The sequence below is a fragment of the Columba livia genome, chromosome 1 (genome assembly GCF_036013475.1).
Source record: "Columba livia isolate bColLiv1 breed racing homer chromosome 1, bColLiv1.pat.W.v2, whole genome shotgun sequence".
Classification (NCBI taxonomy): domain Eukaryota; kingdom Metazoa; phylum Chordata; class Aves; order Columbiformes; family Columbidae; genus Columba; species Columba livia.
In genome coordinates, this window is record NC_088602.1 from 194,749,474 (window position 1) to 194,769,045 (window position 19,572).

The following is a 19,572-nucleotide window of genomic DNA, read 5'->3' on the forward strand; positions in this document are numbered from 1 at the left end:
TGAGATTTGCATGGGCCCACTCCTTGAGGCTGTCCAGGTTCTTCTGGAAGGCATCCCTTCAGTAAAATAATCTTTATTTCTCTAATGTTTGGTCGGTTTTGGTTATTTATTCTCTTATCTTCAATGAGCTAATTTCTTGCTGGGTTAGTTCTCCCAATCAACTCAACCTGCAACTACATGACTCCTCTATCTGACAAGACCGGGGCATCAACACAGAAGTAAATCAAAAAATCAGAACAGAAGAAAAAAAGCAAGCAAACCCTTTCATTTCAGTAGTACTCTGCAGTTGCACTGAATTAACTGTAACATCATTAGTCACACCACCAGCATAATCTTTCAAGCCTGCTTTTGATAGATGAGTGCATCCTTAAATACATCAAATTGATAACCATTCCATTTATATAAGAGCTTAAATTTTCATTGATGCAGTTTAATTCCACTAGAATTAGTTTGAATATTTTGTTTATCAGTACTTCATGGTTTTGTATGAAAACAGAATTTTAAGGAGAAACGATGTGATCTCTGAAATTCCTTTTCTAGGGAAAAAAAAAAAGCAGCAAAACTGAGACAGAAGGTATTCCAGAAAGAGGTTTCTTTACCTGGATTTCTTCCTTTCAAATAGATTTCAAGTTCTCACTTTTTTTTCCTTTATACGTTCTCACATATTTTTGATATGTGGTCAAATATTTTAAAATATATTAGTTCTGAGAAACTGAAACAAGCAAAGCAGCATTTTTTTATGGGAATCAGCATGACTATGCTTTTCAGCAGTGCTGCACAAAACATAGAGCATCTAATTTGACTTTCAACCAGTACACTTAAAATACCTTCAAAGAAGTTAAAGACTTCTGTCGACACGATTTTATAACAATTTTGTTAAAATTAATTCCATTACAAGATTAAGTTCACTATATGTTTTAGCCAGCATGCCGTAGCCAATGAAACATTCATAGTAAAACATAGATCACAGGCAAGAATATGTCAAGGCACTTTTAATAAGGCCAAGTACCATAAGGAAAGATCTATCAAAAAATGCAATCAAAATAAAGAATCTGGAAAAAATGATTTAGTTTCACTGACAATTACAGCTTCAATTCATAGGAATTTTTATGGTTATTCACATTTTATGATGATTTACTAATTAATGGAGAATAGCCCTTTTCCACACACACACACACATTCAACCTCCAGGGTCTTTGCTACTTTAAAACCACTTAGAGAAACAAAACATCTAATTTTCAAGCATTTGTTCAAAGCATTTCAAAACAAATACAGTTACATGGGACTTATCAAACAGCTGAATCTAATAAGTACAGTAGAAGCACTTGTCTATCACCTCATCTTCTCGGAGAACGTTAGAAATAAATCAAAGTCCTGCTGTCCCTGTAACTATTTCTATTGTCCCCAAAATAATACTGAAACAATTTCACAGCAAAGATCCTCTAGTGTACACAAGTAGCTCCCTTGAAAGCATGGAATGATCAGAAAGAGGAGGTACAAACATAAAAAAGGCAAAGCAGCAGCAGCAATGTGCTAAATATTTGTAACCGTAATTTATTTTCTAATCAGCTCACTGAAAGCAGCCAATGCACCCTGACCTGACTGCAAACATTTGCATACCAAACATCATTAAAAACAATTCTTTGTTGCCAGTGCAAAATAGAAATCATCACCTTTCTCGTGAAGATCAGTTTTGGTCCTATCATAACCCAGGAATTCACAATTACTTTAATGCATATATTCTGAGACTACAAAATCAGATTATTTTTACTTTCTAGCAAGATTCAAACTGTTTATCTCAAATTACATAGATGTGAAAAACAGATATTAAATAGATAGTAATGGATGCCTATTGCAACAGAAAGCCTATAAAATTTAATTCAGATCACTTTTTCGTAAACTGGGAAGTCCAAGGTTTCTACTTCACCATGTGTCAGCATTGCAGCATAAAGCGCTTTAATATGCTAAATATCAAATACAGATGTTTAGACTCCCATTTAATCTATAGTAGATCATATGGATTCCTCTCACCCAAATGCAAGATGTTCAGCTACATATTTAATATTTCTTGTAGATCCTTCTAATCTTCATAAGCTTATATACCAACGAATGCAAACACGTACACACAAATGCACCAATCTTAGCCTGTAACTTGCTGCATTTAACAGAAAACGTTCCCGCATCTACAGCTTCTCTACATAGAAAAGGTTTAAACACTCAGTGAAGTAGCGTAAGCATCAAGTGTTAAACGATTGTTTTAAAAATATGAAGATAATTTCAGGAACTATAAAGACAGGAATTGCTTACAGGTTGCTATATTAATGACTTAAAAATGAATAAATATGTCAGCTTTTCATCACTTCGGCGAGAGCATTTTCGTTGGAGACTTGAGCAAACATTCTTCATGCTTGGTGACTCATACACAACATGCTCTAGAATGAGAGATTTCAACTCTCCTCTAGAATATCATACTACAATGAAACATGCAGCCATCCTCATGAAATGAAGTTGCACATTCTTTTTTCCCTTTCCTTTCTTGATACTATGCCAAAGTTGCAGCAGCTTTCTCCAATGGGAAAATCTACTTCACCCTCGTTTTTCATAGATGTACTCTATCTCTTAAGGCAGTTCAAAGCCACGACATTAATTGGTTAACTCCACTACTTACAGACAAGAAAAATCAATTTACCTGAATGCCATCAAGCAACTTGCTCATGCACCAGTAACTGTCAGCTTCTATGTTCTGCAGCACTTCTTCAGGCAGACTGGAAACATCAAAATTTTCCACTTCTTCTTCTTCTGTTTCAGGAAAAGAGAGAAAAAGACAAGTCAATGAAGTGCACAGAATAAATAAAGCAAGGATGAGGCAAATAATTGAAAACAAAGACTACCACCACTTATCTTCTAGTCAGAAACTTCAACGCACATTTACTTTAACGGGGACTAAATGAATCATTTATTGCTCAATTGCGTCATCTAATGGCTTTAAATGTTAATGAATACTTAATTTCTTGCAGACTGTGAAAACCTCAAATCACGCCTGGTTAACCAGAATTAATATATAATAAATTACTTCGTTCTAAACATTTCACACCTGAAAGAGGATCATCAGAAGCATTTTGAGCCCCCTCAAGTCATATATGAACAATCTCTGCAGAACATGACTATGCTTGGATTACGCATAGCAAAGCATTTTTCCAGTCTTGGCAGAAGAAAAAGCTCTGAAAAATACTTTTTAGAAAACCAAAGAAATTTACTTAGAAAGATAACTACAGCTTTTCAAGGAGGATTTGTTTTATGGGCAAGCATTTGGAATCAGAAGGAAATCACACAAAAGGCAACAGATTATTCCCACCCCAAAAAACCCCATGATTCTCAATACTGGAAAAGCACTGAACCCAAATGATGTCTGATTCAAGGAAACAGAGTCTTCACAAGTGTGTTAAGAGATATTCACATTTTGCTATGAGCTGAAATTTTATCACCTAAGCCATGTCGTTTTATTTTTTAAAGCACGGCATCTGAATGAATCCATTTTGAAAAGAACACAGAATGTGCTGCCTTGCCAGACAACTCCCAAAGCTCCCACACAGCCCCACATGAGAGTTCAGCGCAAGCTGGGAATGTTCTGAGTAATGCTGCAGTCTCCCTGTCGCAGCGGCTCACAGTGTCTTACTGTCCCAAGATGAGAATCAAAGCAGCATCTCTCCCAGCCCTGGCTTCTGCACTCTCCCTTCTTGAGAAGAAGAGAGAGGTGTTTCATTCTACTTAAACAAGAGTATGATATATGAAAAGAAGGTATCTCCTCCATTACATAACTGCAATGTGGCATCGAAGGAAAAAAAAAAAAAAAAAAAAAAATCAAGAATATGTTATATCTTAAAACTCTTATTATCTGTCTCATAGCTTTGCAGTACGCCATTACAGAAGCCTAAGTACATCTTTAGGTTGTCACATTTTATTATGCTACCTTGAAGGGCTCAATTGGTAATAACCGTGAATACTACACGTTATGAAATAATTTTAACATATGAGCGATTTTACCACTACTAGAACAGTCCGGCAGGAAGGTGTTATCAAAGCATTCTTGTTTGCACTAGTGTCTACATATGTGGATGTGCATCTTCTAAGGGATCATTGGTTTTGGATTGTGAAATATTAATAGCTGTAGGACAAGGAGCTTTGGTCATGCTAATAAAATATTAGTTAAGATATTGAAAAATCTGGTAAGTAAAACAGGGGATTGCAGCAGAGACGCCATAGAATAAAAGCACTTGCTGATCTCAGAGGTGGCAGAACTGTAAACAACACACCAGTAGTCACTTACTGGGTATTAAAGGAATGCCACCTTTGCACTGGTTTACAGCTTTAAAAACCCAGTTTCTAAAAGAAGATCAACAAACAAGTATCCAACATATTTTAAATACAGGTGGGTTGGACTAGATGATCTCCAGAGGTCCCTTCCAACCCCAACCATTCTGTGATTCTGTAATACTGCCTTACAAAACAACGAAGAACGCACGAGCAGCAGACTGCAACAACAGAACTGTGAACAGCAGATCCTTTTGCGAGGAGGAAGAAACTCCATACCCAATGTCAGCATCATTTTCTTCTCAGCAAAAAGGAGGATAGAACCCCTCAGAAACCAGTACCATGCTCCTCTCCCAGCAATGGACAGCAAATCCTCTCAATGCTCAGTGGAAAACAGGGGTAGTATCGGCAGTAACCGGGAGGCAACACTCCAACATCTTTCCGATCAGCTCCCATCACTTTCTCTATTAGACTCCCCTCATTAAAGACAGCTTCTAGAACAAATTTTGATTCATTTCAATTATAAGCCCTTCAGAAAAAGCATGTTAAGAGAAAACCCAAGAATAACACAAAATGAAAAGTTTTTTCATGGTCAAGATGGTTGAATATAATGGAGATAACAAGAAAGGATTGAAGGCAAACAGACCAACACCAAGAACAACCCAAAATATCTTGCAATGAAGAAACCTATCTCAGATTCAACAAGCAGCTAAAGTGATGTATATTTAGCAAAACTAATCCAAATTGAAATGCCAGGTCCACAGCTCAAAAAGACGACAACAACAAGGTACAACAAAGTCCAGAAAAGGTAGCAAATTTTTATTAATGTCAACTTTTCCTTGACTAACTCCACTAACAGAAAGACTACTAAAAGTGCTCACAAGACTTACTCACAGAAAGACTGAAAACTATTAGACTTAATATGGAAAAAAAAGTCAATTTAAGCAGACAAATTTCATATTAACCTGTGAAAACATTATTAAATATTTGCCGATCTACCTCCAACCTGATGGACCTTGAGATTTTAAAACAAACATGAAAACCCCACAATTTTCAGTAGAGAAGCCCTTCTTAACAGATCAGAAATGAAACTTAAGGCTGAATATTCCTATTAATTTATAAGAAAAAGACTTTTTCAAACATAAAGATGATGTATCCTCTACGAAAGGAACAAATTCTTTACTATATCCTATACATGTTAACTCATTAAAACGTCTTACAGTTACACAGTTTATGTTTATTATATACTCATAAAGCAGTGCCCCAGTGGGGAAAAAAGTCTAGTTAGTATTTTTAATTTTCATTTTAATATTTAACAGTGAAAACAGGAGTAAGCTGTTTCTCTCTGCAGAAAAGAAAAAAAAAACAAGAACCAGAGTTCATCGTATTTATATAAAACACAAACATCTACTGTACTTCATTCTCCTTGAAACAAACAGTCTTCAAGCCCTCTTTCACCAAATACTTGCTGAAAAAATGAGATGGTGACTACTTAGCTAGTGTGTTCCTTTGCAAATTTCCTGCCTTTGAGCACCTTTTCTTTCCACGACACCACTATCACATTTCAGAACAAAACAGAAGTTATAAACTGTAGCACAACACAATAACTCTTCTACAGGTGGGCATGAAAAGATAACAAATGAAATAGACTTTATCTTCTCTTTCCCACCTTTTTAATCTTACCTCTTTTTTGTCCTTCTCTTTCATAATCTACTATTTCACACTCATACCAGGATTTAAACTAATAAAAAGCTGAAGATACACCCAACCATTGGAGGTGGGTGTCTTCACCTCCCTTCACAGCCAACACAGAAAAACAAGCAGTGACAGAGCATTAGCTGTCTTGTTCTAAAGCTGAAACCTAAAATGTATCACATGAGCCACATCCAAAGAAATTCCTGTTTCTCAATATTAGGTTTAACTTGAATTTAAAAAGATCAACTCAGAATGCAGACCTCTCAACTGTGGGAGTCTAAACTTAGCTGAAGTTAAACATCCATCAGAAGACTTGCCAGCCTGTGGCTGAACAACCAGCGTGAAGCCGCAAGAAAACAGCAGTTCGAGAAAAAAGCCTGAAGCATCTTGGACAGCAAAGACACTCCGGAATTAAGATTCTGGAAAATCTAGATTCTACTTGTTCTAGTAAGGAAGGACTATTAAATTAGAAAGACAATTTTCTATTTTTTTTTTTTTTTTTTTTTCCACAGAAAGTAGAATACAGCTTTTAAGAAACACCTTCCTTCCAATGGTTCCAACTACTTTTCACGACAGGTATGTTCATCAAGCACAAAAATGATGTAAGGACAGGCAAATTCACTGTTCTAAGTAGAATCCTCATTATTCCAAAGGGGAAAAATAGTGAGTATTAGAAATGGAAATGCAACTATTATCAAGTACTTTCTGCTCTAGTTTGGGTTATCCTTTAAATCCAAAGATATAGAGAGCATTTAAGAACTACCCAATTCTTCCACTAAAACAGTCCATAGTCCCAAATATAACGTCACAGAGCTGCAAGCTCAAGCATTACAGAAATAAAAATAGCTCTATTAGGAAGCACTCATACAACTTTCTTGTTATGTCTTTCCCTTTGGAAGAGACATGCAAGAAAATCATGCTTTTCTGTGGCTTATACTGACTAATCTCTAGCATTTTCATCAGCTTCTTAAACATAAAGGTGTTTTTTAATATGTTCTTTAAACATATAAGCTACTTCTAGTTCAATTTTCATTACCATTGTGCTTCTCATGCATCACTAAGTCATCTCTTCTAATGTCAGATAATAAAGTTTTGAAATACAAGAAAAAAAACTAATTAAATGCCTAAAGCAACTCAACTGTATTTCAATTATACACTAGTAGTATTTACCCTGTATAAAACAACTCAAACTTCAGCTTAAAACTCTGCAAGCAAATATTTAAAAGAGTACATCTAATTACTTCAAGATATATTAAAATAGCTTTTTCATTAGATTAGCTAGGAAGTACTTTTTTCTATATGTTATATTAACTGGTACTTTTTGATTTAAATGTGGTATACATTGAAGAAGGAGCTACACTGTGCAAGTCATCCAGACAGTAAATCTAATAAAGAAGGCAAAGCAGTACAAACACCACCAAACAAGCACGTGCTCAGCGATGTGCAATGGTTTCCGCTGCATCAATTCACCTAAACTTCCTGCGCTTTATTGAAAGTTCCAAATTGACTCTGAATATCCAAACGACCCTTTTCCACACTACAGCTGAAATCACAAAAAGGCCATCCCTTTTCATGACAAGCTCCAATTAAGGAACATTTGATTGGCAGAATAATGGGGAAAATAATAGTTTACTTTTTTACTGTTTATTCATTTATTTGTGTAGGCACATAGTGCAAAGTGCTTCTTATTCCATGCAGAGAAAAAAAATCAATCAAGTTCTGCGTTACTCTTTTTTGTCTTTTTTTCTTACTTAGATGAAGAAATAAACACACTGGAGATATTTAGAAAAGAAAGAGCAGAAGGGATTTCAGGACAAACAACAGAAGAAGCAAAAATAACTGTCTCAAAAGTACATTAGATCTTATTTCAATTTAAGACTTGTGCTTGAAAACAGAATTGCAAATTCTGGTTTTAGATAACTTTAGATTTATTTTCAATGAATGAAATCTGAATGGACAGTGATATAAAGATTAAACAGCAAGAATATGGGGGAAAGCAGCAGGCCAGTGTGTACATGTTTCAATATCTGGGGGAAAAAAGATCACTGCATAAAATTTCCTGATTACAGAGTCTCACAGCAACGTTTCTCATTTTCTTCAGTTTCCTGTGGAGATCTTTATCGTGTTATCTATGTAATTGTAGAAGACAGCAAAATAGTTGCCTAGAGGAAAACTGCTGTAGCATGGAGTCAATGATTTGATGATCTGAATATGTGCATTGCTGTAAGCAAGGTATGAGCTGCTCTTCGCTCATTCCCAGTGTAGCTGCTGCAGCTTCCCACAGTGCGAAAAGAATGAGCGACTTTAAACAGCTTTAACTGGATCAACTCCCAAAGGCAAAGACAGAAGGATAAAATGAAAAAAAAATATTACTTACAACTACTTACAGATTTATTTTTCCAATGACAGTAGAAAATAAACATGATAAACAGAAGATAACAGCTTGCCTCCATTAAAAACAGCTTTTAATATGAGATTAAGCCTAGTTGATGATATTGGTGGAAGTTGTTCAAAATGTCAAAATCAAGCTTGTGTCTGCTCTCTGTCTTTTCGATACATTTGATTTCTTCTAAAAATGCTTGAATTTCACCTTTTCAGTACAGAACATGGGTAAAAACATCTGCTGTTACAGAAAGATGGAATCATTCAATACCATTTTTTCATTAAAGAACTGCAAATTTTTTATTTCAGAGAATTTTCTTTATGAAGAAATCATGTCCTAAAATGAAACTAAAATACTTAAAAGATATTACATTATTAAAACTGGTTAATGGTATTGCTACAGTAACTAGCAGCCCTCTCAACGCATCCAAATACCAACCTGTGCCCAACTATGTTATCAAATGCAAAGAAAAAGGCAACCTGCCTTCAGAATTTTGCTAAACCTGTTTATTACACCCACACCAATTCTCAGTCTTTATAAAGTGGGAACTAAACTAATAACAACCCTGATAGTTCTACTACATCACTACACTAAGCAAGCTCATACAAAAATACCTCTGTTAAATATAGGTTACGTTCTTTCAAATAAAACTAATTTTTAAAGAAATAGACATTTAATTGGCTTATTAATGTTTTAATTTTAGCTTTTTTTATCTTGAAATGGTTTCTCAGCACTCAGAATCAGACAAAACTCATACGAATTCACTGGAGTGGGAGGTAGGGGATGAAAGGAATGGTGGTATAAACAAGATCCAGTGCTGAAGCCCGAAACAGACTGAAAGATCACCTATAAAATATGATTGTTCTTACATACATCCAATATACAAAATAGTACATATAAACATTAGAAAGGTTAATTATCTGAACATCTTAAAATTGTTCTTATTAGCACTGATTTGTGTAAATGTATTTCTCATCTAACATATAAAAAGTATTACCACATATTTCAAGTCCAAATTATACTTAACTCTCGCGGAGGTGCAAGAAAACCATTCTGACTGTATATGCACAGGTACTTGTCTGTATAAAGTTTACTTTGTTGTAATCTACTTCAGAAGCTGTATCTTCAGACAGACCTAACCTAAAAGTTACCAGCTGAGTATAGAAACTATGAAACTATAAGCATATGATTGCACACAGAGATGCACAGCAATATCTCCACATCTAGAAGATCTTTTTACTTCAAACTCAGTTTTCAAAGAGCCCTATGAAACAGGTATTCAGTCACTGCTGCACTAAGGCAATGTTCTTCTAGGGGGAATCAGGACATAATAGAGCATTTGAATGTAAATTCTTTCAATAACAAATAGCTAATTAAATATGTATATAACCACATCAATATCTCTCAATGAAAGACTCCTAATTAGATATTTATCTGATAGAAATAGCTTTTGAGCTAAGGATTAATTACTGAATTAAAACTACCCTTTCATTGTGATACTGCAGTCACAAAGGTGAAATTAAAAAACAAAGCTAAAAACCCTCTATCATCTCATTAGCCCAGGTTTAGGTAAACATGACCTTATTGCAATTCAAATATTCCCCTATTACCAGTCATGTTCCCACACATACAATATGTTGTTGATTTGTCTGTTTTAACACTGTTAATAATCTTGCACTTGTTTTCAGTTGATCTGCCACAATTTCCTTAAGATGCAATAGGAAGCAAGAAATTTCTTTATACATCAGTATAAGAATGATGTTTTAAACATTATTCATTTCGCTTTATTAATACTGATTCTCTACATAATTTTACTGCATAATTTTACTGCCTTCTTTGACCTGGAGAACAAGGTAAATGACCATCAACAAAAACAGTGTAAACTTGATTACTTTGACCTGATTTTTATGCTCATCACAATTAATCTGTGACCCTGCAAGTACTCTCAATTTGTTCTGTCGCAAAAGAGTAAAACTTCATATACTTATTCTCTAATTCCAGTTTCTGCATAGCTGTAATGAGTAAATCATTGAAAGACTTCCTTTATCAGGCCTACATGCTTGCCAGTAATATCTTCTACTCAGGCTTTTTCTAGACTAGATTTTAATGGCTTTTTTTCTCCCCACACACTAAGTAGTCCAGAACTTGCCCTTAATTCCTATTAATAACCCACTGCACATATCTACACAGAAACAGGCCTGGTTTTAAGAGTGATACATTTACTTGAAAAATAGGCAAGTTCTCAGCTCATGTTGTAAACTGAAACAAAAGACATTAGTTCCCCCTGGGCAACAGACAAGTGAGATTACAGTTCAACAATTCAGATACGATAAAGATGAAAAATATCTTTAATTCTTCAACAACTCTACCACCAAAATATGGTAGGAAGGAGAACTAAGAAAACCAGGTGGCACCAACAGGTCTTTGAAACACAGAACTTGCACGATGCCAAACACAAGACTGGTAAACTCCTACACAGGTGAGAAATCTGACCAATAAATTCAACTTACACTTAGGAAAAAAAAGGTACAAGCCACATATTTGAGTATGACACCACAGTGAAACAGGAGTCTTCAAAGCACATGACAGCTCTTCTTAAAAATGTATTTTAGGAACAATGAAGAACATGACACTCAGCACAAATTCTTCTCAGGGTAATCACTTCAATAGGTTTGCTGCTCTCATCCAAAACAGACTGCCAGTGAGGCAGTGCACGTGATACCAAATTAGAGGACTAGTAATTAGCATCAAATGTGCACGATGAGCACAGGATGCTGATGAGCATTTTCTTAGAATGCCTGATAAGGGAGTTTCCTGAGAAATCCAAAAGGTGCTCGGAGAATAGGAAATGGAAGATTAAAGCTTGAACATGTCTCCCAAACCACATTTTTTAATTATCTAGTTTGTGCTTATCATTTAATTTTTTTAAAGCATCAAGCATATGCATGTGCATATACACAAACAAGCAGTGCACAAAGAGCAAGTACGAGGTAAGAACAAGCCACGGGGTGGTCCAACAAGCCTAAAGCAAGTCTCAGGAACACAGGCCTGGCCTGGGTTAAGGTCTGGGATTGAAAACAGGGCTATTATACAGATAGTCGCTCTAGCACCAAATGTTTTTTTTTTAAATGGAAGAGCCTTCAAAGTGAATCTATAAATGAATGGAGATTTTGAAAGGAATTATTTATTGGATGGGAAAAAAAACACAGCTGCATTAAAGGCAAAAATGAATTCAAAAGGTTAAAAAAAAGTCTGTGTATCTACAATGGTGAATTTTAAAAGCACTGAAAAGTAATACTTCTTACCTGAAACTACAAATAAAAAAAATTGTCTTGCATGTGATTACTTAATATTAAAAAGTAGGCAAAGAGAACTCATTTGAACAATCCCATAAACAGTAATACTTTTTAATATACATTACATGGCTAAGTTAACCTGGCAAAAATTTTAATTTTAACTTTGATAAATATAAAAGAAAAAATATCCAGGAAATCGTAGGAATCCAGGAAATTGTAAAAAAATTGTAAAAAAAAAAAATTCCAAAAATTTAACTTTTCCAGTGATGAAAAACCGAAAAATTCACCATTGTCAAGTGAGCTCAGCAAACATTTACATATGGCAGTAACTGTATAAGCATAAAAACATCCACTCATGAAGAAATGTTTATTTGAACCTATCACTGTCATTGAACTGAATAACTAAATACATTCTCAAAGAAAAGTGGATGGCAGGGGAAAGAACTGTTCTTCAGGGACATCATACACACAAGCCTGTGATCATGGCAGTTTGATGCAAAATCCAAACTACACAATATCGGTCAAATGTCTTAATCAAAATGGGGCTTCCTCATTTTGTAACCTCCCAAGTCATTCACAGCTAATAAGGAAGAAATGCACCTTACAGACTTCTTGCCTTATTTACAACAAAACAAAAGTATCATCCATTCTTTGCACTTTTTGGCTTGAATTGCATATATTGAATTAAAAGAAGCATTTTTGAGGAGAATGGGCTGTGACTTCACAGGCAAGACTACTTATATTGCTCAGCTGTTGAGAGGAATCCTTAACTATCTTAATCTGCTGTGATTTACAATTTCTCAATGAAACAGCTATATATGCATCCATGGCAAATAAAGCTACAAAGCTTGCTTTATTCATAAGATTGTCATATTTTCACATAGTGTATTTATCATTAGGATAAAGAAATAATCATATCACATAGCAGAACCTCTCGGAAAAAAAACCTGCTCCATCTGCTCAAAAATAAGAGTATGGTTTCTTTATTTTTCTTCCCTTATGTTACTGTAAGAAAGGTAGTGTGTTTAAATTGCAGTTGTACTGTAACAAAGTAAACTCCTGTCTCATAGTAACTTAAGACAGAGCTTGTAAATCAGTTCAGAAATGTCTTTGATGACAATACAACTCATAAGTCAATACATTTTTTGAAAGTATTGGTTTTTATTAAAACTAATGTGTTATAAAAGCATTAAATATTTTCAATCTCTATGAAATAAGGTAATTAAAATATACCAAAGAAAAATGGTTTGCAAAAAAACCTACACATTTTCTTCCTTTTTTTGGTTATCGTGCTTAATTTTTTACTTCTGCTTTATAATTAGTTTCCCACAGCTTAAAGTTGAAATTCAAAAATTCAGATTTCCAAATTAAAAACAAGCAAAAAAAAATGCCGTATTGATGAAAAGGCCCAAATTCTTTATAACTACTATGATTAAAAAATGGTTTGCATTTACACTACAAGCAAAGCCTATACAAATTTGAGTTTCAGCATACAAGCTGCTGACAACTGTATCTGAATTGGTTTGAAATCTGTAACTAACCACATATCTCCCTGAAAATAAGACAAGAAAAGCTGTTTACAACTATGTTTAAAGTGCTGATACACCTATGTTGAAAACCTCCTCCTCGAGCTTGAGATGCTACTGATCTATACAACAGTATTTGAATGTTACGTCCCTGACATTTGTACAGCATGTTATCATTGCTAAAGTAATCTTTTCTCTTTTAGCTTTTCTTCCTGTGAGTTACTGCCTAATAAACACACATAGTCGGGATATTTGGATGCCAAAAGCCATTAAAGTAATTTCCCAGTCTGCTGGAAAGCATGCTCGAGAAGATTTAGATCTAAAAGTACAACCACCTCTGTGCTGCTTCACTATAGAAAGATGAGCATTCATTATAACTGTATGGAAACCATGGGGAGAGTAAAACGAATGCACAAGCCAGAACTAAAATACGCAGCTCCCTTTGGAATACTTGTCTCTCCCCTAGATACATTAATTGTAATTAAGTTTTGCCTTACAGTTCTTTCATTTTTACACCTGCAGAAATCTTTTGGTTTCTCTTCAATTTAATTTACTGTTCCTACCATAATTCAAGATCTTGTTTTCCAATTATTGCCATGACCCAAGATTTCCAGCTTGTAGTTTCAAATAAAACACCTTTCACTAATCTCTCAAGACTTCCTCACAATGCAAGTCTATTAGTTTAATTGCCTTCAAAACTGAGACAATATAAACCACAAAAGGTATATCAAACTTAACAGAAATATATTATTAAGGTAACATTCATATTATCAAATTAATTTAATTTTTTAAATTATGAGAGTGTGCTTTAAGCATCATGTCTTCTTTAGACAGATGCATTTAAAAAAACAGAAATACACATACAAATGCAAAAGCTTTTAAAATAATTCAAACCCACATCAGTAATCATATTTATACACTTAAACACATCGGTCTGTGTATTACAATAGGACTTTTGGTAGCAGATTTTTTTTGCATACATGGGGAATAAAAATCCTTTTTCCTGAAGAGCTCTTTAGCACGGCTCAGAGAGAAGGAAAAAAAACAAAAACACAAACAAAACCACCAAACAAAAACAACAAAAAAAAACCACAAACAAAACACCACCAAACAGAAGAGCTAGAAGTAAATACATGAATAATACAAACATACAGTGATTTAGCAGACAAATCTGAAAACCTGAAATACTTAGAAATCAACAGAAAATACTAGTTCTGACTTATTTATTCTGACTACTACCAGCGAATTTTTGAGCTTGTTTTTTCTTATGAAAATGTAAAATAATATTTAAGATAGGAGTACAGTTAGACCCATAACTGTAGGCCAGGAACAAAAAATCCCTATTAAGCCTCTAAACTACCCAAGGTATCTAAAGCAGAACACAAGCAGAATCATGGATCTCCACCTGAACAACAGTATAGAATCAGAGGATGGTTTGGGTTGAAAGGGGTTTTAAAGATCATCTAGTTCCAACCCCCTGCAATGACCAGGGACACCTTCCACTAGACCAGGCTGCTCACAGCCTTATCCAACCTGCCCTTGAACACTGACAGGGATGGGGCATCCACAGCTTCTCTGGGCAGCCTGTTGCAGAGTATCACCAGCTTCACAGTAAACACTGCTTTAAAATAAAAATTGCATAGAAAAACAGAGTGATTGTTATGGCCTCACAGTCTTTCTTGGAGAGAACAGAAATGCCTGGTAGCAGTAAAATGATGTGGAATAAACTTTCAGGAAGAAGAGAGACAGCAAAAACAACTTGCAGTCTAAGAAGCAATTCTGCTCACCAATCAGCAGAAATACAGGTCATAGTAGTATAATTAAGTTAACTCAGCATATTTATAACTCGTGTTTAAACACGATATAAAATTAAATTAAAGAAAGTTAAAAGTCTTGAAGACTTCCTCTAGTAAAACACAGAAGGCTGCACACTGAGTAACTCAATCTGGATAAATCTCTCCGTGTGTTTAAAGCAGCAAAGCAGGGTTTGCAGGATGAACAGTATCTTGAAACACAAGCTCTCTTATTAGGGATAAGAACACAATACAAGTTTACAGACACAAAAGCTGCTTTCATGGTCTACAAAGAGATATTACCATATTACAGAAAGATTAATTTTGTTATAAATTTTTTATTAGTCCCATTTACCTCAGAAATTTCTTATTAATTTAGGGATTTGTTCCATACATCTCTTACAGCAAAACTTAAAAGAATTCCTGTGATTGTGTCCATAAGAGAGGGTCTGGAACATTTCTTCATAGGAAACATCTAAGGAAGAACCCACACGGCTCCCCTGTGCTTCAGGGTGACACATCAGAGCGTCCCTTCACACCCCTGTCAGACTTTATGACTCTGATCGGCTTCCTTGCACCAATACGATTGAACAAATGTTTATTACTAACTTTCAAGTCCCTACCTTGCTGTTCCTCTAAAGCGAAAAGCCACAATAGTCATCTGAAACTTCCTGGGCTCATAAATTCCTTTATATTTTCATATTTTGATTCTTCTTTTCAAAAAAGCCTTGACACCACAGCTTTATTATGAACAATAAATGGAGGTGGGGCCATACATTGTAACGTAACTACGCACCACACAACCCAAAACCTCAAATCCCACCTGCAGATACCTCCAGCCATAATAATGCACAGAACAGAAGAACACATAACAGGAAGATGTTAAAATTAAGGAAACAGAATCTGGTTATTTTTGCACTAAGAGAAATAAGACTTTCTGTGCTACAACAAGATATTATGTTAGGAAGAGTAGGAAGATGAAGGTAATTCTATGCCTGCAGACATAAATGATTCAAAAAAATGAAATGGTAATTGTCATTTTTTCAGTTACTATCTTATGCCAAGAAAGATCAAATATTTTCATTTAATTCTCTATTTAACAAGAAAGCCAGTTACATACAGCAGCATTTTTAAGATAAAAACAATGAATTCAAGCAGTGGTACCTGGAAGTAATTACTTCCAGCCAACAGAAATTGTTAAGTCTGATAAATCCTCCATCTGACACTTATTTTAATCTTTGAAGTAGTGTTTGCTTCTTCAACAGTTGCTCTTACAGCTTTTAGCCATAGTCAATCTTTCTTAATCCCTTCAGATACTTTTTTTTTAAAGCTTGTCACCAAAACACATATCAAAAATACAGAAACTGTTCCTTACTCCACTTCCAATGAAGATACTGCAGTATGATAATTAGATATATCACTGCTTTGAAATATTTATTTAAGTAGGTTAAAGTGACAGCTTTGGGACTCAGAGCACACCAACTTTGTACATTGATGCTACTCCAGAAATGGAAGAGCATTTTCTAATATGACAAGACTGAACCACTCAGATATTTTCTCTTTAATTACATGAAAGTCCCTTCCTTTTATTCAAAGAGGGGAAGGGGAAGGGGAAGGGGAAGGGGAAGGGGAAGGGGAAGGGGAAGGGGAAGGGGAAGGGGAAGGGGAAGGGGAAGGGGAAGGGGAAGGGGAAGGGGAAGGGGAAGGGGAAGGGGAAGGGGAAGGGGAAGGGGAAGGGGAAGGGGAAGGGGAAGGGGAAGGGGAAGGGGAAGGGGAAGGGGAAGGGGAAGGGGAAGGGGAAGGGGAAGGGGAAGGGGAAGGGGAAGGGGAAGGGGAAGGGGGTCACAGATTTTAATTCTCTCTTCTCCCAAAGAAAGAAAGAAAAAGCTACATATTAGTGTAAAATTGTTGTCCTGTGAAGGTGTATTTGCAATAAACCATTTACCTTTTTAAATCTGAAATACCCAAGTAACCTCAAGCATACTCTTCGTACAAATCTACTACCTACCATTTTGTCTAACTTTTCTGTTCCTCATATTACCATCTTTAATTTGACTCTGAACAACAAAAGTTACTAATAGCTTTCAAAACAGCTGAAAGTATCTTTCCTTTTACTTGTCTATATTTATAAAAATTGGCTCAAATTGCATCAGATAAATCAGGGAGATTATAATGAAGAATGGGTTTTAGACAAATGTATTATTTTCATTTGTTTTAGGACACTGTGAAACTAGTATAATACCAAGGAATAGAGCAAATACTTTCCAAAGTAAAAAGAAAAACAACTTCAGCAAATACATACCTCTCTTATTTATCAAAAGCTCATGAGAAAAAATTTAAACCAAACTGTCATCTTGAATTATATTTTGATAATTTGCCCACAAAAGTATCTTGAATATATAACAGTTCAGAAATACAAAACTCAGAGAAAGCATTACCTGAAAAATTTTTCGATTAGTCAAAAAGTACCATGAATATCTAGATTGCAAATAGTAATGCTCTAAAATGATGCAACAATTGTTTCAAGATTTAATAGAGTTTACTTTACACTTTGAAAACAGAAAGCAAACGGTTTCAAATTAGATGCAGTGATAGTTAGAGATAAAGACAACAGAGAAGTTCAAATACTAGTAAAAGCAAAGTATTATTACTTTATTTTCCAACAGGTTCTGGGTTTTGAGCTTTTCCTCCCCTATGTTATAGGACTTAAAAGACACCCGGTGCTTTAGCTTTGTGAGCTGAATCCTGACATCCCTAACTCTACTAACATATAAAACTGCAAATATTTTAAGCTTCATATCAACACAAAACAGACTCCCTGTTAATGATTTTCTTCCCCCACAGGCATATAATTCACATACTGTTTTGGTTTTGCTCTTCCATTCAGCATTAACACGCAAGAATCTGTGCTTTAGTTATGTATTGTCCTTTCATTGAGGACTATTTAAAAGTCTAATAGACCTAAAGTTTCAGGGTCTGGGGTTTTGTTTTGTTTTGTTTTTAAAGAAAAGAAAACACAAACTTATAAGACCCTATGAGCAATTAATACCGTTACTCAAAATACAAATTTTCTCTCAGAGAACTAAAAATAACAGGCAATTAAGCGGTTAGATATACTAACTAGGATAATCTTAATATCTCTTTTTCACTTCTGACAGCAATTGCTAGCGGCAGCCAGAGAAATCTAACTTTAATTAGACGTCTTCCACTTCAAATAGATAGAAACCTTTTTAACAGTATCCACAGAAATATTTTAGTTAAAATAAGTTATCTTTTCCCTAGCAGATAGTAAAGCTGAGGATACATCCTACTTTCTCTACTAATACACATTTATAAGCTAAATGCTCAGCACTATCACTACTCCTGTAATGAAACTAAAGACAACATTTTATCACAGCCCACACTTTATTCAAACACGCAATACGTGCCAGTTCGTGAGAATAAGAATTTCCATTTTGCAATTTGTGTGGTTACGCAAATGGATTTTCAACAACTTAATTTTGTTTCAATGGGAGTCATGAAGATGTTATTTTCTCCAACCCATCAATATGATACAAATTTGGTTATAAAGATATATGGAACTATTTTAAAAAACATTCAGAGTACAGAACACATGACAGAAGTAACATTAAAAATAATTACACATATGATAAGCAGAGAAAGGCAACACAGCCTAAAAAAAGTTTGTGTGGCTTTTTTTTTTTTTTACTAAGCTAGCATTAAAGTTGAAACTGGTAACTAGAAAACTTATATTCACAGTGCCTGGTTACCACAATTATCGATGAAAACTTGTTCACTCAGTCTCGAATCTTTCTCCAAGAAGTCTATTGGCTGCAACCATGCATCCAACATTTCAGATTGGAAATTGGACGGTATATTGAAAAGAGTGAAATCAAAACTCAAACACAGAGGTAGTGAAGGACTGATTTTGTAAAACAGTACTATTATAAGAAATCATGGCGATTCAAGACAATATTAGAAATTTAAAATACTAGAAAAGCAAGTTACCATACCCTACTTCTGTCTATTGAGATACTTTCATAAGTGTTCCCTAACTTGCAAAGTGAAGAAAAGGTGGAATTCACAAAGATTTATCACAAGGGTGCAATTTAATAAAACAGCTAAAGCAGTCTAAGAGCTACCTGGTATTAGACTTACATCTTACTACTCCCTCCCTCCCTAACACACTCCTATCCCCCACACCAGAACTGACATTCATCTCTGATCCCCAAGGTCAGAGCTGAAAATTAAACTTTTTATTTTACTAGGGCACTAATTTTCTGCCAGTTTAGCTGAACTGATCCACTGTGCCAGAGAAAAGCCAATGCTGGCCAAAGAGAGAGGACAGGAACATGTGTTTGGGGTTGGGAATGACGAAGCAAAGCCACCCATGTTGACAGCAGCAAGTCCTGGTTCAGCCGTGTGGTCTAAGCACATGGCAAGCAAACCCTTTTCCGTCCAACTAAAACCAAATTGGAAATACTCAGTCATGCAGCTCCACTGTTAAAGAGCAGTGAAACGAAGCCAGGCCAGGCAGAGTGCGTTGACCTCTGCAAACAGCAAATAGG

The 19,572-nt window shown here is 35.1% G+C and overlaps 1 protein-coding gene across 2 annotated transcripts in view; it reads right to left on the reverse strand.

The window, feature by feature from the left end:
• The window catches only part of TBC1D22A (TBC1 domain family member 22A), a 165,344-nt gene that overhangs the window by 97,705 nt on the left and 48,067 nt on the right, over positions 1–19,572 (reverse strand). For both annotated transcript variants that reach the window (XM_065048965.1, XM_065048964.1), the window contains exon 9: positions 2,690–2,799. In XM_065048965.1, coding sequence (XP_064905037.1) covers positions 2,690–2,799 — 110 coding nt within the window. The remainder of the gene's footprint in view (positions 1–2,689; positions 2,800–19,572) is intronic.